The following is a 26,086-nucleotide window of genomic DNA, read 5'->3' on the forward strand; positions in this document are numbered from 1 at the left end:
TTCAGTACATATGCTGCAGTTTTTATTTTCTTTAAATGCTCATATAGTGCTTCTTAAAAATCGTTTATAGATGTTATTGGCTTTTATTGTTTTAAAATCCTCTTTAATTCCAAGTTTATAATGCAGAAACGCACCTACAGTTCATCATTACAAACTTGTATATGAACCTGTGGCTGTATAGGTAATTCACAATCCTAAACAGGAAGACAAAAATATAAAACAAAAATCTGTTGATTCTACATTCAATCTAGATGTCTTTAATGCTGAACTCCATGATAAGCAAATATTTTCTAAACACAAGAGCCATGTGTATTCTTCCTTGAATCTTGGTGTATTTTGTGTGTTTCCTCCTGGTCTGTGCAGTAATCCAGTGTAACACTAAAATTAGTCTCTGTGCTGGAGCTTCCTGTATTAAAGACTGGTCACTGCTGCTCTGGCTTCTTGTGCAGGGTGACTGGTCCTGTCTCCGCCCCTCCTGTAGTTTTCTCTAGGAAGCCTGTAGTGGGTGGGATCTGCTGGGTCCCTCCCACAGCTCTGCTCTTTGCACAGGCTCAGTAATGATCTCACTGCTAATTTTACAAGGTAATATCTGGCATTTGATGCACACAATGTGGACTTATATCTTCTGAGGCTATTGAAGAATATATTTAAAAACATGTATTTGTGCCCAGAGTTCTGCTTTAAGTAAGTGATTTTATTTAATGGGGAATTCCAGGCAAGAAGCAGCTTGCAATACACAGCTGAAGCATCGGTTGACTGTTTTGCTTGGCAAAGAATATGTAATATACAGGGATATGGGAAATGGTATTGATTCAAGCACACATACTAACCCACACAGGTAGGACTGCATGGACTGATGTCTTTATTTAACCTTACCAACGATGTAACTATGTAATTCTGTGCAGCCAGTCTTATGATTTGCACATCACTGTCATATTGCATACCAAAGGCAAGTGACACCCTTTATTTCCTTTTTCCTGTTTTAGCTACCTGCTTGCTGGACAGTAAATCAACACTAGTTAGAAACAAATCCAGTGGTGATAAGTATGCTGCAGGAAAAATTGTGTCACCTGCTTAGACACATAAGGGTTAATTTAGTAAAGGCAAATAGGCTATTCCCTTTTCAAGGACATTTTTTCTTCAGCAGAATTTTCCCTTAGCTATGTGACTGCAGTGAAAACTAATTTTCCAAGAAAATGTAATCACGTGCAAGAAAAAAAAAAATGCTTGCACATGTTTGCATGATGCAAGTCAGCAGAGCTTCACATCATTCATTAAGCTAAGGGAAAACTCACTTGCAAAGTGAACAGCCTATTTGCCTTTAGTAAATCATACTGGTGTGTGCTGTTGGTTTATTAATCAAAAGAGTTGTATACTAAAATACAGTTAATTTGGCACATAAAGTTTTCTAGCAGTGTACTTAGTTGTTTAACTGGGGTTGCACTTTGAGCCCTTGTACACACAGTCAGAGATTCCGAAGGAATGTGTCCTATCGGACCGTTTTGTCAGATCTTCCGACTGTGTGTGGTCCCCATCGGACTGTTTCCGTCTGAGTATCCGACGGACCAAGTTTTCCAACTTGTCTGTAAAATTTTCTGACAAAATGCTCCGATTAGACATACTCCGATCATGTGTAGCCTACTCCAATGGACAAAGTGCCATGCATGCTCAGATCAAATTCCTAGACCAAAGCTATTGGCTACTAGCCTGAACGTAGTCCCGTCGTAACGAAATAATGTCATCACGTTATGTACAATCGGATTTTCCGACAACTTTGTCCGACCGTGTGTATGCAACAGTTTCGGACAAAATCCGTCGGACAAAATCCAACAGATTTGGTTGTCAGAATGTCCGACCGTGTGTACAAGGGCTGACGGTATAAATGCACTGTATCATTAACTTATTGCAGTCAGTCCCACTTAATGCAAAATGACCTCTATTACAGGTTTTGGGATATATCCTTCCATAAAGATTCCAATTTCTCTTGTACTTCTTGTATTGAAGAGACAGTGTCCTGTAAATTGGAAGAAGCAGGAGATAGTCTATAGTTCAATTCTTCCATTTCCATATTAATGGTCCAGGTAAAATGTTCAATCTGCATCTGAGTATTCCTGTTGAATTCCTCCACTTCTCTCTGCACCTGAGCTGCCACTTCTTCCACATAAGGGCCTACAGGCTCAGTTGCTTGTGTCTCTGGAAACCGTTCTCTTAGTTGCTGGGGATAGGACACCAGGTGTTCCTTTAAGTCGTCTAGATTTTTGTGGATTTTCTTATGTAGCTCTTTTGCATTCTGTGATAGTTTATTAGATAATTCTTGTACATGCAGGGTCAATTTTTCCTGAGAAGTCAGGGCATGGGGAGACAGGTTCCCATGAAGCTCCTCAGCTGCATGATGAATCTCTGCCAAAAGTTTCTCTCTCAGGGGATGCAAAGTTTGTCTCACTTTCATTGTGTGTAGAATGATTTGGTCTTTAATGTTTTCTGCAATGTTCTGTGTCACCCCTTTACTAATGTCATCCTTGTACAGGCCAAGCTGCGTTTTGAGCTGTTGTGCTCCCTTCCTCACCTGATATTTGAGTTCCTCACTGTAAGGTGACAAGCGGTTTTGTAACTTTTCAAGATTCTTGCTTATCTTTTGATGGGCTTCATCCATATAGGGATAGATTTTCCTTTGGACCTCCTGAAGCTCCCTGCGTATCAGTCTACGTAGTCCATCAGAGTCCTCGTACACGTGTTTCTGGAAATTTGTCTGCAGAGGCCCAAATAACTTACCCACGTAGCTGACCCCATTATGAAGGCTGCTTTTAATCCCGCTGTACAAATAAATAATTAAATGATATATTAAAGGTGTATGTAAAGCCAGTCACTAAAATCTCATATAAGCTTTGATATGTTAAAGTAAGTCCAAAATTAAAAAAAAAAAATATTATTAGATTTGAAAATATCAAATAATATGTAGCACCTGGGTAGTTGAGGAGTATTTAAACTTTTAGACAGAATCTTTGACTTATTGGGGAGATTTAAAGGGGTTGTAAAGGTTTTTTTTTTTGTGTTGTTTTTTTTAAGTAACAAACATGATATACTTACCTCCTCTGTGCAAGGGTTTTGCACAGAGTGGTCCCGATCCCCCTCTTCTGGGTTCCTCCAGCAGCAATCCTGGCTCCTCCTCCGTATTGAGTGCCCCCTCCACATTCCAAGAGGACACACGTGCGGACGCGCTCCCAAGTCCTGCTGCTGCGTCCATTGACACAGACGGCAGGACTTGGCTCTGATTGACAGCAGCTGGAGCCAATGGCTGCACTGCTATAAATCCATCTAATGAGGACCAGAGACAGCGGCCGGAGGTGCTGTGCTCGTCCACATCGATGAACGATCTGGTTCAGTTAAGTAAAAGGGGGGAGGGGGCTCTGGGGGGCTGCTGCACTACAGAAGGTTTTTCACCTTAATGCATAGAATGCATTAAGGTGAAAAGCCTTGAGGGTTTACAGCCCCTTTAATAAAATGGGTGAACTCAGAATCTGGTGCAGCTGTGCATGGTAGACAATTTGCGTTTAACTTCAGCTTGTTCGATTAAAGTTTGGCAATAAAAATTTAGAAGCTGATTGGTTTCTGTGCAGAGCTGCATCAGATTGTGCATGCTTCAGTTTTGGTAAATAACCCCCATTGTGTGGTAAAAGTTTGAAAGGATGTATTTAGTTCAGTAAACTCCAGGAGAGAGGGTTAGGGCACAGGACAACCCCAAAACAGGCAAACATGCAGCTCCAGACCTCTCTTTTAGTTATAGCCTAGGTTCACACTATGCCAGTTTCGCAGCGGCTGCCTTTGCATGGGCATAGCAGCCCATTCACTTAAAGTGATATTAAAGGTTCCTTTTTTTAAATAAAATGATAAACACGTCATACTTACCTGCTCTGTGCAACCCCAATCCTCTTCTTCTCGGGTCCCCCTGGCTACTCCTCTTTGATGAGTGCCCCCATAGGGAGCTGTTTCCTATGGGGGCACTTTTACAGGCTTACTCCTCAGCCACTTTGTCTGCGTTTATTGACACAGACCGGGTGGCTGGGCCCCACCCTCCGCTCCTTGTCACAGCATTCGTTTGACAGCAGCAGGAGCCAATGCATTTTTGATCCAGCTGTGGGAAAGCATGAAACACAGTCCTGCACCTGCATATAGTGTGAATCTAGTCTTAAGAGTAACCAAAGAGCACTGGTGCCCCATTGGATGAGCAGTGAGAACAATTAAAATGTCCATTGGCAGCAACTTAAAGAGGAACTATACTCACCTTCAGTCCAGCAATGCAACATCCCGAAGCTCCCTGCCAGCCAGGCGGCCACTTACATTTTGGTTGGTCAGCTTTTGGGTATTGCTCCCCCGGTCACTTTCATTGGCTGGGCTGAGATGGAATCTCTTGTGCATGCATGGGAGTTCAGTCAGCTCACCATTGCCTAATTTGTTCAATGAGGTGCACATGTGCAGCTCACTGTACAGGGGTAGACAGGCAGGTAGGTAACTGTAATGCAGAAGAGACATAGCATGTCTCTTCTGCATTAAAAAATCCTTTGTACTATAAAGTTCCACTTTAAACCCAATTCTCCAGGACACCCTTCAGTACAAAAACCTCATCCTAATATGCTCCAAACAGCCACCTTTCTGCTCTGCCCTCACTGGATATATCTTCCAGCAGAGCAGCCAAAATCCTTTAAGAAACAGGGGAATTTTTGCTTCTTTAAGCCCAGGCTCGGGGCTGTCTTTCAGCAACACCCTCCCCTAGCAAAAGCCCTAGGAAGCAGAATTCATTCAAGGCAATCTTCTGTCTAGGCCACAGCCCAAAAGGCAAAAGACCCTTCTAGTAGGTCACATCAAATATTTATATCTTTCCCCAGCATTCATCACTGGCAATAAATCTCCTAGTGATTTACTAGAGAGAAACCAGCCTTCATACCTCAAAATTAATGTTTCTTCTTGCACTGCCGTGGACACTTCCCAGCAACAATCAGAAGTAAATAATAGTTTGAACTTAGAGAAAAGCCAACAAACACAGAAACTATAACAATCTGGCTGACTACAGCCTCGCTGTCCACTAAACTTAGACTAGGGACACACCAGCTTAAAGCAGGGTACCTGCAAATACTTGGTGATCCTGCCATGAAGGAATTTGTTGCAGAACTTCCTGTTATAGGGTGCCAAAGCTCTGTCCTTGTTTCCCTATTGCCCTTCTCCACTCTCTCCTAGTCACATGTGCTCCACCTTCAAAGTGAACTTGTTGTTTTGCCCTCCATGAGCCGCGGAGTGGCCTTAGTGACCAATCGCCCACTTGTTAACATAAAAATGTAGGCAGCTGTTATCCTCTGGTTGGACCTACTGTGCCTCCCACCCTCTGCCCTGCTATGTAAGGTAGAACTGTGAAGGGGGGGATGTATGGCTGGAAACATTGATGTAAAGGGGGGCTGTGATGTAAGGATGGGAGGTTGTTAAGTGAAGGGGGACTGTGATGTAAAGGGGGCTGTGATGTGAAGGGAAGGGGGAGTGTGATGTGAAGGGGACACTGCAATATAAAGGGGTGCTGGTATGTGATGGGGGACTGTGATGTGATGTAAAGGGGGCTGTGATGTGAAGGGAAGGAGGAGTGTGATGTGAAGGGGGGACTGCGATGTAAAGTGGTGCTGGTATGTGATAGGGGACTATGATGTGATGTGAGGGGGGAGTGTGATGTAAGGGGGAGTGTGATGTGATGGGGGGCTGTGATGTAAGGGGGCATGTGATGTGAAGTGCGGGACTGTGATGTAAAGGGGGGTTTTGATGTAAAGAGGGCGGATTTGATGTGAAGGGGGGCCAGTGATGTAAAGGGGGGGGCTGTGATGGGAAGAGGGCACTGTTATGTATGGGGGGCTGTTGGTATAAAAGAGGGGACTGTGATGTGAAGGGGGCCATGATGTAAAGGGGATTGAGATATGAAGGACGGCTATGATATAAAGGGGGGACCAAGGACATTGATGTAAAAAGGGGACTGCAGTATAAAGGGAAATGGGGAGCTGTGATATGAAAGTCATCACACAAATGTGAGATCTGAACCTCTGCTGGAACACAATTTTACTGACTGAACGTTGTTGTGACTTATAATTCAATATCCCTGGTTCAAGAGTGTAATATTATCACTTACCTGTCCTCACTGACTGAGTTTTCTTGGAAATTCCATCCAATTTTTCCATTCATAATATGGCTAAAATAATCCCAGAATCTGCTGTTAGATTGATCCGATTGGCAGACTGTCCATGAAAAAGTCAGACTTAGAATCATGTTCTGTGCATAATAGGCACATTTACAACTGGCCTAAACCACTAAGCCATCAACAACTAATATGAACAAATTTTATGCATACATTGAAAAAAGATGTAGGAGATGTAGCCTTTTTTTCCAGGAAAATTGCTACATAATTTAACCAAAGCAGGCCTTGCAGTACATGATTCAGTTTCTTTCGTTCAACCAGATGCTTAAATGAAAGAAAATGAATTGATTCCATCAACCACACAGTGGAGGTGGATGAGAAAATCCCTCCCACTGAGCGAATGTTTTCTGACAGCGGGAAGGCTTCTCCGCCATCAGAGTACACTCATCTGTACTGCCGAATATACCTGATGATGGGACTGATAAAGTGAAAATTTAGCAACAGACTGATTGTACTAAAGTCTATCAAGAGATTGACTTCTGTACATACAGCCTGCCCATAGATGGATCGATATTCTGCTGGTTCTTGCTGTACCAGACAAATTTCAATCCATTTACATATGGCTGGATTAACCCCCATAAGTGTATTGTGTGGTGCTCACAAAGTGGATTTATATTCTTTGTGGCTATTGAAAATATATTTAAATGAATGTGTTTGTGAAACTGAGGATGCTCACCTACCTGTTAGTGATGAGATTAGTAGCAAGCATAGGAGACTCTTGTTTGCCATCTTTTAATAAATAAAATTATGCTTTTTTGTGAACCTGAAATGTAAAACACAAAATACAGAAAAATTACCTGGGAGAAAAGTACATCAAAACCGTAACTAAACTAAAACTTATCACCCAATAATGTACAATTGTACTGAAGTTATAATGACCAATGACTGCCTTGCCATCCTGGAGGAACATTGTCATTGAATAAAATGTAGTACTGCGCCAGAATTGTTCCACATTTCTGTCCACTTTCAAGCTGGTTTTAAAGATATATAAGGTGCTGTATCTGCGACTATTGAGATCCAGTATTACTAAAGTCATAACTGATTTGTGAAGCTTAAGCTGGCCATACATTATTCAATTTTCCTTTTTAATTTGCTTTTGATTAACCTTCAACTATGTAGTAGTGCAAGAGCCTGCCTGATTGCATACAAATTAAAAGTCAGGGAACCCCAAGGGGCAACATTGGTGTGGCCCAGAATGTATTAAAGCGGAGGTTCACGCAAAAATGGAACCACTTTTTGGAACCCCCCCCTCCGGTGTCACATTTGGCATCTTTCAGGGGGGAGGGGGGTGCAGATACCTGTATTTGCACCCACTTCCAGGCATAGACTCCCACATGAGTCTACGCCTCTTAAAGCCCCCCCCCCCTCGCTGTCTGCTGGGAAACACACGGGTCCCAGAGACAACAAGGACCATCCGGATTACGCAGCGCAACTCACGCATTGCACAGTAGGCATGGCTTCATTTCCTGATTCCTCTTCATCAGGGCCATAGGTTGCCTTAATTAAGACTTAAGACTTAAATGATAGGAAATTATTAATAAAAAAAATCAAAGGAACACTAAAGTTCTTCTAGGATTAAAGTGTTTTCTACCCCAGGATTTTAAATTCCTTATATGTGCCTGCTGTACCATGTATTTGTATGAAAAAGTATCCTGTTCTCTTTTTTTGCTTCCTTTATGTGAAATCTCTGGTGTTCCTGCCAGCCACTCCTCTTTTCTGTTAAAAACTGACCACATCAGGCAGGAGAGCTTTGGTTAGTTCCCTAGCTGTGCTGGGAACTCAGCCTGCTCTCCTCCAATGATCAGACTTGTCCTGACATGCCCCCCTACAGCCTATCAATGGCAAACTCAGTGTACTGTTCCTTCTCCTCCCCCCGCTCTTATGTAGTTGAGAGAATGTGATCACTTATAAAAAAAAAAGGGGGGACACAGTGGGCATCTAACACCTAATTATACTGTTTTTCAAGATGCAATTTGGTTGAAACCTCAAATTGTTTGCAAAAGGGGATCTCCCATTGCTGTTGGACATTATTGCATCAGATGCCTTCAATCACCCTGTGGTACCTCTCACTGAAAACTGCTTTACCAGTAGCAATAACATCAGCCAGAAGAGAGTCAGCATTGGTGGCCTTGGGGTTTAAAGAAACCATAATTACATACTTCCCAGACAAGGAACTCATGCCAATGCTTGAATTTTTTGTGCCTGAACAGACCTTCAGAGTCCATATCACACAAGAGGTTGTCCTCCTACGTTCCTTTTGGGTGGTACTCAACAAATTAGCGATTGGATATGGGCCAAGCTTTAAAATGTTTAATCATGGGGACTTCTGCCTTCAGGAAGTCAGAGGATCTGTTTGTCATTCCAGATGGAACACATAATGATTTTGGATAATGGAACACATAATGATTTTACGGCTTCCAGAAAGATTATTTCCTTTGGTTGGTAAAGCTCACCTCCTTGGCCTACAAGTTGAAAGGGTTGGCCGTGCCAGGAGAATCACAGCACCCTTCATTAGAAGGGTTTCGACCTTGAGAGTGGCAGCAGGCCGAGTGTCTGAAACTATCTGCAAGGCAGCTACGTGGGCACCAAAATACTCATATTCATGGCTTAATGACAGTTGAGTTTGGCAGAGGCATCCTGGCTTCTGTTTTTTTTTTGTCAGAATTTATGAGTGTTTAGAACCTCCTCTGTTTTGGCTAGTTAGTTCCCAGCTGTGCTGACAGGGAAATGGAAAATTGAATTCAAACACTTACCGTAATTTTCCTTCCCTGACGAGCTCCATGGCAGCACAGATCCCATCCAGCTTGGTAGGACTAGTTACAGAATGCCAATGCTGTGTGGGGGCTTAAATTTATATGAGTTAAGTCCTGGAGGCATGGGGGGAGCCTATACCCAGCCCCAGCTGTGTTGCAATGGAGCTCGTCAGGAAAGGAAAATTACGATAAGTATTTGAATTCAATTTTCCATTTTCTACTGTTCCTTCTCCTCCCCAGCTCTTTATATAGAGAATGTGATGACTTATAAAAAAAAAAAAAGGAAAAAGGTATTTATAATGTTTTTTTTTAATATCTATACACAAAAATTTTGCATTTCATTTTTTTTTTTTTTTTTTTGCAGAACTTGGTTTATACAAAATCTTTTTGCTTGGAAACTAAAACTCCTCTTGCTTATGTATATTTGTGCTGTAAAGTCACAGGTGATTTTTTTCTTATTTTAATCCATAAGGTTGCATTATACTCTTTCTATATTATAGCTGTAGCCCGGTATTGTGAAAGCCTCATGTGTCTAAATTTAAGAGGAAGAGACCATCAATAGACAACAGTGGTATCATGGTTTGAGGGGAGGCAGAATACAGTAAGAATTTGTGCAGGAAAATAAAATGGCAAGTTAAAGATTTGTGAACTATAAGGCCTCATGCACACGAGACGCAGATGAAACCTCTGTTAAAAAAAAGCTGAAACGCGCGTTTAGAAACGCGCGTTTTGCCGCGTTTGCATGTCACGTTTAGACGCGTTTAGACGCGTTTAGACGCGTTTGCGTTTAGACGCGTTTATAAAGATAACATCATGTAGACCCTCCCCAAGCTCTCAAAGCATTTTTTTAACTATTTCTGCTATTTTGATCAGAGTGAGCAGCAGCAGCATAGAGAGCAGTTGTACACTTGCATTTGCCGTGTCACTTGCCACGGCACCTGCCACAAGTTGGGGATTGTCCACTTGCCACATCACCTGCCACGTCACCTGCCACAAATTGTGGATTGTCCACTTGCCACGTCACTTGCCACATCACCTGCCACGTCACTTGCCACGAGATGTGGATTGTCCACTTTCCACGTCATCTGCCATGCCACCTGCCACAAGCTGTGGATTGTCCACTTGCCATGTCACCAGCCACATCACCTGCCACAAGTTGTGGATTGTCTACTTGCCGCGTCACTTGCCACATCACCTGCCACGTCACTTGCCACGTCACCTGCCACAAGTTGTGGATTGTTCACTTGCCACGTCACCTGCCACGTCACCTGCCACAAGTTGTGGATTGTCCACTTGCCACGTCACTTGCCACAAGCTGTGGATTGTCCACTTGCCACGTCACCTGCCACATCACTTGCCACGTCACCTGCCACAAGTTTTGGATTGTCCACTTGCCACGTCACTTGCCACGTCAGCTGCCACGTCACTTGCCACGAGATGTGGATTGTCCACTTTCCACGTCATCTGCCATGCCACCTGCCACAAGCTGTGGATTGTCCACTTGACACGTCACCAGCCACATCACCTGCCACAAGTTGTGGATTGTCCACTTGCCACGTGACTTGCCACATCACCTGCCACGTCACTTGCCACATCACCTGCCACAAGTTGTGGATTGTCTACTTGCCGCGTCACTTGCCACTTCACCTGCCACGTCACTTGCCACGTCACCTGCCACAAGTTGTGGATTGTTCACTTGCCACGTCACCTGCCACGTCCCCTGCCACAAGTTGTGGATTGTCCACTTGCCACGTCACTTGCCACAAGCTGTGGATTGTCCACTTGCCACGTCACCTGCCACGTCACTTGCCACGTCACCTGCCACAAGTTTTGGATTGTCCACTTGCCACGTCAGCTGCCACGTCACTTGCCACATCACCTGCCACGTCACCTGCCACAAGTTGTGGATTGTCCACTTGCCACGTCACTTGCCACATCACCTGCCACGTCACTTGCCACGAGATGTGGATTGTCCACTTGCCATGTCACTTGCCACGTCACCTGCCACGTCACTTGCCACGTCAGCTGCCACGTCACTTGCCACAAGATGTGGATTGTCCACTTGTCACATCACCTGCCACATCACTTGCCACATCACCTGCCACAAGTTGTGGATTGTCCACTTGCCACATCACCTGCCACGTCACCTGCCACAAATTGTGGATTGTCCACTTGCCACGTCATTTGCCACATCACCTGCCACGTCACTTGCCACGAGATGTGGATTGTCCACTTTCCACGTCATCTGCCATGCCACCTGCCACAAGCTGTGGATTGTCCACTTGCCACGTCACCAGCCACATCACCTGCCACAAGTTGTGGATTGTCTACTTGCCGCGTTACTTGCCACATCACCTGCCACGTCACTTGCCACGTCACCTGCCACAAGTTGTGGATTGTTCACTTGCCACGTCCCCTGCCACAAGTTGTGGATTGTCTACTTGCCGCGTCACTTGCCACATCACCTGCCACGTCACTTGCCACGTCACCTGCCACAAGTTGTGGATTGTTCACTTGCCACGTCACCTGCCACGTCACCTGCCACAAGTTGTGGATTGTCCACTTGCCACGTCACTTGCCACAAGCTGTGGATTGTCCACTTGCCACATCACTTGCCACGTCACCTGCCACGTCACTTGCCACGTCACCTGCCACGTCACCTGCCACAAGTTTTAGATTGTCCACTTGCCACGTCACTTGCCACGTCAGCTGCCACGTCACTTGCCACGAGATGTGGATTGTCCACTTTCCACGTCATCTGCCATGCCACCTGCCACAAGCTGTGGATTGTCCACTTGACACGTCACCAGCCACATCACCTGCCACAAGTTGTGGATTGTCCACTTGCCACGTGACTTGCCACATCACCTGCCACGTCACTTGCCACAAGTTGTGGATTGTCTACTTGCCGCGTCACTTGCCACTTCACCTGCCACGTCACTTGCCACGTCACCTGCCACAAGCTGTGGATTGTTCACTTGCCACGTCACCTGCCACGTCACCTGCCACAAGTTGTGGATTGTCCACTTGCCACGTCACTTGCCACAAGCTGTGGATTGTCCACTTGCCACATCACTTGCCACGTCACCTGCCACGTCACTTGCCACGTCACCTGCCACAAGTTTTGGATTGTCCACTTGCCACGTCACTTGCCACATCACCTGCCACGTCACCTGCCACAAGTTGTGGATTGTCCACTTGCCACGTCACTTGCCACATCACCTGCCACGTCACTTGCCACGAGATGTGGATTGTACACTTGCCATGTCACTTGCCACGTCACCTGCCACGTCACTTGCCACGTCAGCTGCCACGTCACTTGCCACAAGATGTGGATTGTCCACTTGTCACATCACCTGCCACATCACTTGCCACATCACCTGCCACAAGTTGTGGATTGTCCACTTGCCACGTCACTTGCCACATCACCTGCCACGTCACTTGCCACAAGATGTGGATTGTCCACTTTCCACGTCACCTGCCATGCCATCTGCCACAAGTTGTGGATTGTCCACTTACCACGTCACCAGCCACATCACCTGCCACAAGTTGTGGATTGTCCACTTGCCACACCACTTTCCACGTCACCTGCCACGTCACCTGCCACAAGATGTGGATTGTCCACTTGCCACGTCACCAGCCACATCACCTGCCACAAGTTGTGGATTGTCCACTTGCCACGTCCCTTGCCACGTCCCCTGCCACGTCACCTGCCACAAGTGGATTGTCCACTTGCCACATCACTTGCCACATCACCTGCCACAAGTGGATTGTCCACTTGCCACGTCACTTGCCACGTCACTTGCCACGTCACCTGCCACAAGTTATGGATTGTCCACTTGCCACGTCACATGCCAGTCACCTGCCACAAGTTGTTGATTTTCCACTTGCCACGTCACCTGCCAAGTCACTTGCCGCGTCACCTGCCAGGTCACTTGCCACGTCACCTGCCACAAGTTGTCTATTGTCCACTTGCCACGTCACATGCCAGTCACCTGCCACATGTTGTTGATTTTCCACTTGCCACGTCACCTGCCAAGTCACTTGCCGCGTCACCTGCCAGGTCACTTGCCACGTCACCTGCCACAAGTTGTCTATTGTCCACTTTCCACGTCACTTGCCACTTCACCTGCCACGTCACTTGCCACAAGTTGTGGATTGTCCACTTGCCACATCACTTGCCACCTGCCATGTCACTTGCCACAAGTTGTGGATTGTCCACTTGCCACGTCACTTGCCACAAGTTGTGGATTGTCCACTTGCAATTGCAATTGTTTAAAATATTTTTCTAATGGTTTTTCATCATTTGCAATCATTTTTGAGATTTTTAATGTAAAAAAAAAGGTCACCTTTAAAAACGCATATAAACGCAAACGCGGCTAAACGCGGTAGCGGCGTTTTGCCGCGTTTTACCGCGTTTTGCCGCGTTTTGCGTCTGAAACGCAGACATTTTTGTTTCTGAACGCATTTTTTTGCTTCTGGAAAAACGAGATTAAACGCAACTGCATATAAACGGAAAAAAACGAGACTGTGTGCATGGACACATAGGATAACATTGAATGAGTTCAGGTGCAGTTGAAAAAACTGTCCAACTGCATCTGAACGCGCGTTTAACTGCGTCTCGTGTGCATGAGGCTTTAATCATAAACCTGTGCTCTTTACTTCTGCTGTGTATAAATTATTTGAAGGTATACTGAAATATTATAATATACATTTTATTGTAAAGAACATTCTAAATGCAGAGAATCATAATGAACGCAGGAAACACAAGTCATGTCCAACTGACTTAATCAGTTTTATGAGAAATTAAAGTCAAATTCCAAGTGTGCTTTCAATTTAGCCACTTCAGCGCTGGAAGGTTTTACCCCCTTCTTGACCAGGCCATTTTTTGCGAAACGGCACTGGGTCACTTTAACTGACAATTGCGTGGGTATGCAACTTTGTACCCAAACAAAATTTATGTTCTTTTTTCCCACAAATAGAGCTTTCTTTTGGTGGTATTTGATCACCTCTGCGTTATTTTATTTTTTGCGCTATAAACAAAAAAAAGAGCGATAATTTAGAAAAAAAATATATATTTTTTTTACTTTTTGCTATAATACACATCCACATTTAACCACTTACAGACCGGACCATTTTGCTGGTCAAAGACCAGACCACTTTTTGCGATTCGGCACTGCGTCGCTTTAACTGACAATTGCGCGGTCGTACAACGTGGTTTCCAAACAAAATTGACATCCTTTTTTCCCCACAAATAGAGCTTTATTTTGGTGGTATTTGATCACCCCTGCGGTTTTTATTTTTGGCGCTATAAACAAAAATAGAGCGACAATTTTGAAAAAAACTCTTATTTTATTTATTTTTTACTTTTTGTTATAATAAATATCCCCCAAAAATATATAAAAAAACATTTTTTTCCCTCAGTTTAGGCCGATACGTATTCTTCTACATATTTTTGGTAAAAAAAATCGCAATAAGCGATTATTGATTGGTTTGCACAAAAGTTATAGCGTTTACAAAATAGGGATAGTTTTATAGCATTTTTATTAATAATTTTTTACTATTTTTTTTTTTTTACTAGTAATGGCGGCGATCAGCGATTTTTATTGTGACTGCGACATTGAAGGGTTGCCAGCCAGTAATGATCCCTCTACTTGATACCTCAAATCCTGTGTGCGAAATAATCTGATAATATGACAATTTTGTAAAAAAAACAAAAAAAAAACTTCATTTTGCAAAGAATTATGGGAAAAAATTACAACTTTCACCATGCTACTTACTTAATACCTTGGAATGTCTACTTTCTAAAAATGGGTCATTTGGGGGGTATTTGTACTTTCCTGACTTGTTAGTGTCTCAAGAAATGAGATGCACCTGATGTACTGAAGGCCTGATCAGATGTGATAAATTTTCAGTGATTGGCACCATAGTTTGTAGACTGTATAACTTTCACAAATACCAAATAATATACACTAATGCCGGCCATACACGATGCGAATTCCGAACGACCCGTCGAACGATAAACGAAAGCGGCACTCACAACAACATGCGAATGTGCCATCAATTAAGTACGAAAATCGTACGTTAAAACACTATGTTTTAACGGGTTTTTTTTATTCCGTGTTGCGTTCGACCATTCGTTCGTTGTTTTATATGGTTTCCTTCTGGTTCAAACTTTCCAGAGATCGTGCGCAGTTCATTTTCTTATGTCAAATCGTCCAACTCTGCCATTAACGATACGATTTTTGGACGATTTTTGAAAAAAAAAACAACATGTTGGATTTGTCAATTTGCCCTGTCGTACGAAAATCGCATGTCGCGCATACCACACTAACGATACGAAAATCGGTCGATTTTACTTTCGCTCGGATTTTCGTTCGGAATTCGCATCGTGTATGGCCGGCATAATGTGGGTTATTTTTACCAAAGATATGTAGCAGTATACATTTTGGCCACAATTTATGAAGAAAAATTATTAATTAGCAAAATTTTATGACAGAAACAAAGAAAAAGGCATTTTTTCACAAAATTTACATTTTTTTTTATTTATAGCACAAAAAATATAAAAAACGCTAGTGATTAAATACCACTAAAAGAAAGCTCTATTTGTGTGAAAAAAAGGACGCAAGTTTCATATGGATACAGTGTTGCATGACTGAGTAATTGTCATTCAAACTGTGAGAGCACTGAAAGCTGAAAATTGGTCTGGTCAGGAAGGGGGTGTAAGTGCACTGTACTGAGGTGGTTAAAGTAAACGTAAACCTGGGGTTCAGTTTTAAGTTTAGATATGGATGTTGGAAATGCTACTTGTAAAATATATTTGAATTATGTACACTCCTAGACACAAATACAGCCGTGTGAATATTGTTCTAAATTTCTAAATGTATCCCTGCAAAAGATTTTTACATGGTGATACTACACTTGTATCACGTGTTTTCACCTCCCTTTCTATACACACCAAATTTGATTTGCTTTTGCAGCTGTTGACTGGCATAAAGTGCTAATGATTATTTTGCTTACAAAAGACTTCAGTTCTTCTCTTTAGTTGTACAACATTTAATGTAAAAGGGCAATAAGCACGCTGTAAGTGCAACCTTACATTAAGGAACATTACACTTCATCTGATATTTAATCACCCATGTGGCCATTTTGTCTGGATTCTTCTGTAATGCATCTCTAACCCACTGAGTTTTAATGATTCTACATTAGTAGCGTCAGCAAAAATGGGCATATTACAATGTATTCTATTCACTGGATCATTAATGAAAGGAATGAAAGGAAATGAGCTATATACAGATCCATGTGAAACACCACTACAAATTCTGGTCCATTTACAAACACCCTTTGGTATCTGTACTCTAAACTAGGGATGAGCCAAACACCCCCCCAGTTCTGTTTGCAGTAGAACATGCGAACAGGCAAAAAAATTGTTTGAACACGCGACCACCATTAACCACTTACAGACTTTTACCATTTTGCTGGTCAAAGACCAGACCACTTTTTGCGATTTGGCACTGCGTCGCTTTAACTGACAATTGCGCAGTCGTGCGACGTGGCACCCAAACAAAATTGACGTCCTTTTTTTCCCACAAATAGAGCTTTCTTTTGGTGGTATTTGATCACCCCTGCGGTTTTTATTTTTTGCGCTATAAACAAAAATAGAGCGACAATTTTGAATAAAACGCATTATTTTTTACTTTTTGTCATAATAAATATCCCCCAAAAATATATAAAAAAACATTTTTTTCCCTCAGTTTAGGCCGATACGTATTCTTCTACATATTTTTGGTAAAAAAATTGCAATAAGTGATTATTGATTGGTTTGCGCAAAAGTTATAGCGTTTACAAAATAGGGATAGTTTTATGGCATTTTTATTAATAATTTTTTATTATTATTTTTTTTACTAGTAATGGCGGCGATCAGCGATTTTTATTGTGACTGCGACATTACGGCGGACACATTGGACATTTTTTACACATTTTTGGGACCATTGTCATTTATACAGTAATCACTGCTATATAAATGCAGTGATTCCTGTGTAAATGACACTGGCAGTGAAGGGGTTAACCAGTGGGTGGCAGTGTAGGGGTTAAGTGTTCCTAGGGGTGTTACTAACTGTGTGGGGGCTGGGCTTTCATTTAGTGAACACTGATCTCTGCTCCAATCACATGGAGCAGAGATCAGCGTCACTAGTTGCTAGGCAGAATGGGGAAATGCTGTTTACACGGCATTTCCTCCATTCAGCCATCCCGTGAGACGATCGCGGGTATGCCCGCGGCGCTCACGATGGCAGGGCGGCATTGAAGATTGGATGTACCTGTACGCCAATATGCCTGCCCGTGCCATTCTGCCGACGTACATCGGTGTGCGCTGGTCGGGAACCGGTTAAAGTCTATGGGACACAAACTCAAAGAATCTAAAAGTGCTAATTTTAAATGCTTATTTGCAAGTTATTGCCATAAAAGTGTTTGGGGGCCCGGGTCTTGCCTCAGGGGAATAGAAGTAGAAAAGATGTAGCTGGATAGCCGCACTCCAAATTATTCAACTTTATTTCAAAAATGTATGATTTTAATTACATTTTTGAAATAAAGTTGAATAATTTGGAGTGCGGCTATCCAGCTACATCTTTTCTACTTCAGTTCCTGTTGCAAACAGAGCCAGCACCCTGTGGGATTGTGGAGACAGCTGTTTTGGGAGAAGTCATTACCTTAGAGCGGTAATTCTTTGTATTTATATCTTGCCTCAGGGGACATGTATCAATGCAAAAAAGTTTTAAAAATGGCAGATTTTATGGGAGCAGTGATTATAATAATACTTAAAGTGAAACAATAAAAAAAATATAGATAGTACCAAAAAAAAACAAAAAAAATGGTGTGGATGTCACCCCCAAAATCCACAGCAGGCCCTTCAGGTCTGTTTTGTATATTAAGGGGAACCCCGCACCCAAATTTTTAAAAAATGGTGTGGGGTCCCCCAGGCACTATATACTCTGAACAGCAGCATATACAGTGACTTGCGAAAGTATTCGGCCCCCTTGAACTTTTCAACCTTTTGCCACATTTCAGGCTTCAAAACATAAAGATATAAAATTTGAATTTTTTGTAAAGAATCACCAACAAGTGGGACACAATTGTGAAGTGGAATGAAATCTATTGGATAATTTAAACTTTTTTAGCAAATAAAAAACTGAAAAGTGGTGCGTGCCATGACTGATGGTGATAAATAGAATCCACCTGTGTGTAATCAAGTCTCTGTATAAATGCACCTGCTCTGTGATAGTCTCAGGGTTCTGTTGAAAGCGCAGAGAGCATCATGAAGACCAAGGAACACACCAGGCAGCTCCGTAATACTGTTGTGGAGAAGTTTAAAGCCGGATTTGGATACAAAAAGATTTCCCAAGCTTTAAACATCCCAAGGAGCACTGTGCAAGCGATCATTTTGAAATGGAAGGAGTATCAGACCACTGCAAATCTACCAAGACCTGGCTGTCCCTCTAAACTTTCAGCTCAGACAAGGAGAAGACTGATCAGAGATGCAGCCAAGAGGCCCATGATCACTCTGGATGAACTGCAGAGAACTACAGCTGAGGTGGGAGAGTATGTCCATAGGACAACAATCAGTCGTACACTGCACAAATCTGGCCTTTATAGAAGAGTGTCAAGAAAAAAGCCATTTCTCAAAGATATCCATAAAAAGTCTTGTCTAAAGTTTGCCACAAGCCACCTGGGAGACACACCAAACATGTGGAAGAAGGTGCTCTGGTCAGATGAAACCAAAATAGAACTTTTTGCCCACAATGCAAAACGATATGTTTGGCGTAAAAGCAACACAGCTCATCACCCTCAACACACCATCCCCACTGTCAAACATGGTGGTGGCAGCATCATGGTTTGGGCCTGCTTTTCTTCAGCAGGGACAGGGAAGATGGTTAAAATTGAGGGGAAGATGGTTGCAGCCAAATACAGGACCATTCTGGATGAAAACCTGTTGGAGTCTGCAAAAGACCTGAAACTGGGACGGAGATTTATCTTCCAACAAGACAATGATCCCAAACATACAGCAAAATCTACAAAGAAATGCTTCACAAATAAACGTATCCAGGTGTTAGAATGGCCAAGTCAAAGTCCAGACCTGAATCCAATCGAGAATCTATGGAAAGAGCTGAAAACTGCTGTTCACAAACGCTCTCCATCCAACCTCACTGAGCTCGAGCTGTTTTGTAAGGAAGAATGGGCAAGAATTTCAGTCTCTCGATGTGCAAAACTGATAGAGACATACCCCAAGCGACTTGCAGCTGTAATTAAGTATTAACGCAAGGGGGCCGAATAATTTTGCACGCCCCACTTTTCATTTTTTTATTAGTTAAAAAAGTTTAAAAAATCCAATAGATTTCGTTCCACTTCACAATTGTGTCCCACTTGTTGGTGATTCTTCACAAAATATAAAAATTTTATATCTTTATGTTTGAAGCCTGAAATGTGGCAAAAGGTTGAAAAGTTCAAGGGGGCCGAATACTTTCGCAAGGCACTGTATACTATACAGCCTGCCCTATATGCTCTGCAGAATATTGGGCCTTAGGTGTTGGTGGTACCAGAACACTGTAAGCCCTCAGTTACTCTTGTTGGCTACAGGAACGGGCCCTGCTGTGAAATATTATATCAAAAATTGTAATTACATGCCCCTGTTAAACAGGGCCAGAAAAATTGGGCCTTGGGTGGTGGTGCCACAACACTGTAAGCCCTCACAGTTACTCTTGTTGGGTGCAGGAATGGGCCCTGCATTGAAATATTATATAAAATTTTTTAATGATATGTCCCTGTTAAACAGGGGCATTAAAATTGGGCCCTGGGTGGTGGTGGTGCCCTAAACCAAAAATATTGTTGGAAGCTAGCATAATCAAGATTGAGGAGGAATAGATTAGTCAGCATAGGTAGTCTTCAAGGGATCCCACATCCATAGCAAATTCAATCAGTTACATCAGCATCAGGTGCTTAATAGCTGCTGATCCAAGACTGATTCATTTTTATGAATGTGAGCCTATCAACAGAGTCTGTGGACAGGCACACTCTTTGGTCCATAACAAACCCTCCAACAGCACTGACTGTGCATTCAGATAGCATGCTGGATGCAGGACAGGCCAGTAGCTCAATTGCATATTGAGCAAATTCTGGCTAGTGGTCCATCTTCAAGACCCAGTAACCCAGTGGATGCTCTGTTGGAAAGGTCTTCAAGTCTGCTCTTGCCCCTAGATATTCCTGCACCATGTAATGCAGACGCTGTTGATGGTTGCTTGAACCGATCAGACCTTGCCACTAAGGACTGAAAAATAGTTTAAAGGCATTGGTCAGCCGGCCACATTCTCCACCGCTCTTCCTCTGACTGAACGAATCCTCAGCAACACATTGTCCAGCACCAGGAAACTGTAATATCCCAGGGTCTGGAAATGTGTTGCACAAACCTTTTTTCAAGGCCTCCTGAAGAGGTTTCATCCTCTGCTCCCTCTGCGAAGGCAGGATGAGTTCTGCAACCTTACCATTGTAACGTGGATCAAGAAGGGTTGCCAGCCAGTAACGATCCCTCTACTTGATACCTCAAATCCTAGGGTCCTTTCACAGGCTTTTCTGAATCAAGGAGGCCATGCAGCGTACATTTGCAGAGGCATTCGATTCTGAGTCCTCTGGGTCACTAAGGATCACATGATCCACGACTACCTCCTCCCAGCCACATACAACTCCTTGGGTTTCTGGGGCCTGAAAACCTTCACTTGAAGACTGCTTCTGAGTGTTATTCACTAAAGCCATGCTGACACAATCCTCCTCCTCCTTTTCTTTCTGTGTGTTTGACAGACCCACCGGAATGCTATCTGGATAAAGGGGGCCTTGAGAGGTAAGGTGTCAGGGCCGGGCTTGGCCCTTCCTTCTCTGAGCTGGCCACTCAGCTGTTGGATAATTGCCAGCTCCTATCTCTCCACAGTTACTCAGCTGTTGCTGATTTCCTGGTCGTCAGTCCTGCCTACTTAAGCTGTCCACTCCAGAGGAGCTCTACCTTCACTTTTGTCAACATCACAGAGACGCTCTCCTGCATTCCTGTTAAAAGACTTGCTTGGCTGACATCCCTTCTGCCTCCAGGTACTGCTTGCTGTATGATGACAATCATCTCCGGCTCCCTGGCATTTGGCTTGTCTGACTATCTGTTCCAGTACCTGAACTCTGTCCATGTTTTGACAATGTTTGTTCTATTTACTTTTATTATTAAACAAGTGTGATATAACTGTATTTCTGTCTCAGTCTGATTTCATGGTTTCTGACAAAACTAAGTCCTCCTCTTCCTCCCGCTGTTCTGCCTCAAGTGCCCTGTCCATGATTCCACAAAGCATGGGCTACAACAGGAAGACTAGAGGGACAGTGTCATTGATGCATGCGTTGTCGCTGCTCACCATCCTTGTGGCCTTCTCAAATGGTGACTGGACAGTGCATTCATCCTTGTTCAGTAGCCACTGTCATGGTGAAAAGAAGCCAAGCTCCCCTGACTCTGTCCTGGTACCACAAATGAGGCAGTTGGTGGGCAGGTTGCATTCCCTTTGAATGTCAGCCAGCCGAGCACTGATATTGTATGACCGGCAGAAATGACCACAGACTTTTCTGGCCTGCCTCAAGAGATCCTCTAAGCCTGGGTACCTGCTCAAGAACTGCTGCACCACCAATTCAGCACATGTGCCAAACATGGGTCAAGTGCCCCTGTCGGAGGACGGAGAGAAGGTTAGTGCCATTGTCGCATACAACCATTCATGGCTGAAGCTGGCATGGCGTCAACCACCTCTGAGCCTGCCCCTGCAGAGCTGACAGAATCTCTGCCCCAGGGTGGCTCCTGTCCCCTAGGCAGACAAACTCAAGCACCCCATGGCATCTTTTAGCCTGACTGCTTGTGTAGCCCCTTGAATGCTTATGGAGCACCGCTGGTTCAGAGAACAAATCTGCAGAAGAGGCCATAGAGGAAGAAGAAGAGGAGGGGGTGGAGGAAAGAGCTGTGGCAGAATCACCACTAGCATTTTGGAGACGGGGTGGCGGAACAAGTTCCAACACCACTGAACCCTGTCCTTCCCAGCTGCCAGCAGATTTACCCAGTGCGCCATCAAGGAAAAGTAATGTCCCTGCCCATGCCTGCTGGACCATGAGTCAGTGGTAATAGGAACCTTATTGCTGATTGCCCTGTACAATGAGGCCAAAACATTGCCTTCCATATGCTGGTAGAGTACCGGATTGGCCTTCCATGAAAAGAAATGGCGTTTTGGAACCTGCCACTGTGGTACAGCACATTCCACAAATTCACAAAAGTGGGCAGAGTCTACCAGCTGAAAAGGCAGCAGTTGCAGTGCTAGCAATTTGGCTAAGCTAGGATTTAGATGCTAAGCATGTGGATGGCTGGGACTGAATTTCTTTTTATGGTTCAGCAACTGGGGTAGGGAAATTTGCCTGCTAAAATCAGATGGTGGTGTACTGCTAGCAGATTGGTTGCAAGTACTTGGACACCTATCGCTATACCTTCATTTCTCTCAGTGCAGGTTTATGAGAGGACAGGAGGCATAGTAGGGTTGGAGATCCCAGATGAGGAGCAAGGAGTAGTCTTTCTTTTTCATTAATGTGGGTCTTTCAAGTGCTGTTGCCAATGGACAGCATGACGGGTAGTCATATGTCTGGTCAAGCATGTGGTGCCTAAGTGGCTGCTGTTCTGGCCATGCTTGATCTGCTTCAGACATAGGTTGCAAACAGCAACAGTGCAATCTGCTGCACAGGTGTCGAAAAAGACCCACACCAAGGAACTTTTAAAGTTCAGCAGGGAGTCAGCAGAGCCCTGCACCTGTGGAGCTCTGCGGTGTGATGCAATAGGATGGTATCCCTTAAGCTGCCCCCTCAAGGACATCCTGCCTTGCTGGAGTTGTGCCTCCTCCACCTCCTCCTCTCAGGCACCCAAGTACAGTCAGTGACCTCATCACCCCCTCCCTCCCCGTCACTAGAGCAAACTTGACATTATGCTGCAGCACAGGGAACATGACTGACAGTTTCTTGTCCTTCTTGGGCACCCCCTCTCTCTAGGCTCACATTACTCCCTTCTTCAACCTGGGAACCAACATCGGAGCCTTCAAATCGATGCGCATCCTCCAGCAGGTACCCGACACTGTGGTCAAATAATTCTGGGGACCCCTCTGTGCATGATGGTGGGGCTATGGAAGGAGTGACTGGACAAGGAGCTGGTGGAATAGGCCACCTTGGCAGCTGCGTTGGAAGGCAAACGCTTCTGAGCCTGGGTGACAGAGGATGAGGAGGATGCGGACGGCTTTGTTATCCACTCCAGTAACTCTTCTGCATGTTCTGGCTAAATAACGCAGCCAGCAACAGAAAAAAAAGGACAAGCGTGCCCCACGGCCACCTGCAGAGGATTCACCATGTCCATGACCACCATTGTTCACTGTAGACACAGATGCTGCTTGCCCTGTTTTAGTGGCCTTAGAGCATCTGCCTCTCCTTGGTGGCCTTCTGGACATGATTTATTTTTTGTTTTACAACACCACACTACATTGTATTAGATACTGTGTACACCGCCTGAAGTGTATTAGAAACTGTACACACTGTATTAGATACTGTGTACACTGCCTGCACTGTAAACTCTGAATATATAGTCTATGCTAAATGCAGAGTATATATAATATATATATATATATATATATATATATTGTAGACATGTCACTGGAGAAGTGATCGAGGGGGTGTACATCTCACCTAGGTTGCTACACAGTGTGAGATGGTAAATCCAGGATGGATCAGTTTCTCAGCAGCGATATGCTGCTGAGTTGTTATTTAATTTTGCCGGGCCTGGGTTTATATGGAATGGCAGGTAGGTTTGGTAGAGGGACCTGTCATTCCACATCCCCCGATCCAGTTCTGGGTTTGGGATCAGGTGAGCTTGGATCCTAATTAGCCTGGGAAGCTAAAGGCTCTGTAGGGTCTGCAGGTGATTGCTTCTCAGCCAGGGAATGAACAATCTGTGTGTTGAAGGAAGCTGCAAGCACAGCCACTGCTGGAGCTAAAACTCACCCTGCGACATCCAGGCGAAAGACGCTGTGTTTGTAAGTGTCAGATAGGTGAGCAGAACCTGTTAGTAAGCGCCCAGCCGGGCTAGGACTTTTATTTTTGTTGTACTTAGAAAGCACGGTGTTGCTGTATATTTTGTTTGCTGGACTGTTTGTACCACGAATAAACGCCAAGATCTGCTTTATCAAATTCCAAGTCTGCTGTGAACTGTGTCCAAACACACCCTACCCCGGGAAGATCCCTTACAATATATATATATATACACACACACATACATAGAGAGCACAGGAAGATATCAGCTCACAAGATTTCTAACTGAATGAACAGCTATTTTTTGAACTTATCAGACAGATGTATCATAAAATGCATTCGATGGCATATTTATCAAAGGGAGCAAAACAAGAGATATGTATTATTACGCTTTAAATACCAAACATTCCCAAATATATTTCTCAAGTGAAACATCTAATTTCAAATTAGGCAAATTAACCACTCATCTCACGCTATGGGATTTTTTATTGTTTATTTTATTCACCCCCATATAACTGGATGCAGCATCACCCTTCTCCTCCCTTTAACACTGTCTTTAACAGGACTACTCAACTGGGCCAAATGTTCATGTTAATGACGTCACTGGATTCTAGGATGTTGGTGGTCAGATTATGCCAACATGGCTACGACCCTCTATGGGCATTCTTAAATCTACAGGATTGATAACATGTGGTCCATGAGAAGTATATATAAAATGGTCATGTACAGAATAGAAAATGTAGGAATGCAATTGATCTTTTGGTCTTTTTCAATACTTTTTGATATATATTTTTGCTTGGAGGCATGAACTATGTACCCAACTTATAACAGAATATTTAAAATATATGTGTTATTGTTGGTTTTAGCTATCTAAAAGAAGATTTGTTTAGCATAATTAGTCAAATGTATTGTAGTCTTTTTTTTTTTTTTTTTTTTTTTTTTTAATAAGGCAGTACTAAGAGCTAAGTTTAGGTTTCAACTGCATGAAATGATAAAAACACTTAAAGAATTCAGTTTACAGCAGTCAAACCTTTGAAAGATTAGCCCTATTTGGTTGCTATAGGTTACAGCTATTTTATATAGTAGCTTTATACTACTTGTATAAATATGCCCCAGTTCCTTCTGTCACATCAGTATCTTTCAAACTAAACATGAAAGAAATATTAAAATGTGTTTGATCCCTAGTAAAAACATTATATTTTCCTTTTATAGTACAGTCCAGCAGCCCTTTAGGGAGGAGTGACCTCTCATTTTAGGGAATTCTGGTTGATTTTATAATTATTATTTATATTTATAATTAACTGATTTATTAATATAAAGTTGCTGCTAAGTAAATTTGTGCTCATCTATGAATATGCTATTATGCTTTTTTGATATACACTATAAATATAAAAAAAAATCAAAGAGACATGCACAAATTGGAACATTACTCAAATTCTTACCTAGATTGTATATATATAAACTTGATATGTAAACTTTCCAATCCACTTGTGTGTTAAAAATGTCTTCTGCAGTCACCTTTGTGATAGATCCATAAAGAATGTTGCTTATGCTGGCCAGCTCACTTTTATACAACTTGAGAAAAACAGTTCACCCGGTGACGCCTCTTCATCTGTAGAGTGAACAAAGTGACCCCGGTAACGCATTGTCAGCACACCAGATCTTGAAGGAAATTTTCAAATGACATTTCCTTTGCAATGCATGTTGCTAATTGACCACAAGGGGGCCAAAGCTGTAATGTACATCGGTGCTCTTACGTCATCACTATTTACGCATCGTCTGAGCATACGTGTTCTGGGGAGAAAGGGCATAGAGCAAGTTGTCCTAAGATTATGTTGTGGTTTGTGACATTTATGAAAGTACTACTTTTATAGATTTTTACACTTTTGTGGAATATCACACATGAAAAATTTAACATTAATCAATAACATGTTTTAGAAACACTGACAGTAATGCTGCAGAGTTTATTTTTATTGGTAACACAATC

At 43.3% G+C, this 26,086-nt stretch overlaps 1 protein-coding gene across 1 annotated transcript; it reads right to left on the minus strand.

Moving 5' to 3' along the window:
• Positions 1-25,837, minus strand: APOA5 (apolipoprotein A5). The gene is made up of 4 exons (XM_077456963.1): positions 25,542-25,837; positions 6,907-6,989; positions 6,161-6,266; positions 1-2,813 (listed from the first exon to the last, which is right to left on the minus strand). Exons 2-4 carry the CDS (start codon positions 6,953-6,955, stop codon positions 1,940-1,942), a joined length of 1,029 nt encoding a protein of 342 aa, XP_077313089.1. The 5' UTR covers positions 6,956-6,989; positions 25,542-25,837; the 3' UTR covers positions 1-1,939.
• Between the last annotated feature and the right edge of the window lie 249 nt (positions 25,838-26,086).

This window comes from Lithobates pipiens, unplaced genomic scaffold (assembly GCF_037356315.1).
Source record: "Lithobates pipiens isolate NorthernLeopardFrog02 unplaced genomic scaffold, aLitPip1_a1.2 Scaffold_27, whole genome shotgun sequence".
Lineage (NCBI taxonomy): Eukaryota > Metazoa > Chordata > Amphibia > Anura > Ranidae > Lithobates > Lithobates pipiens.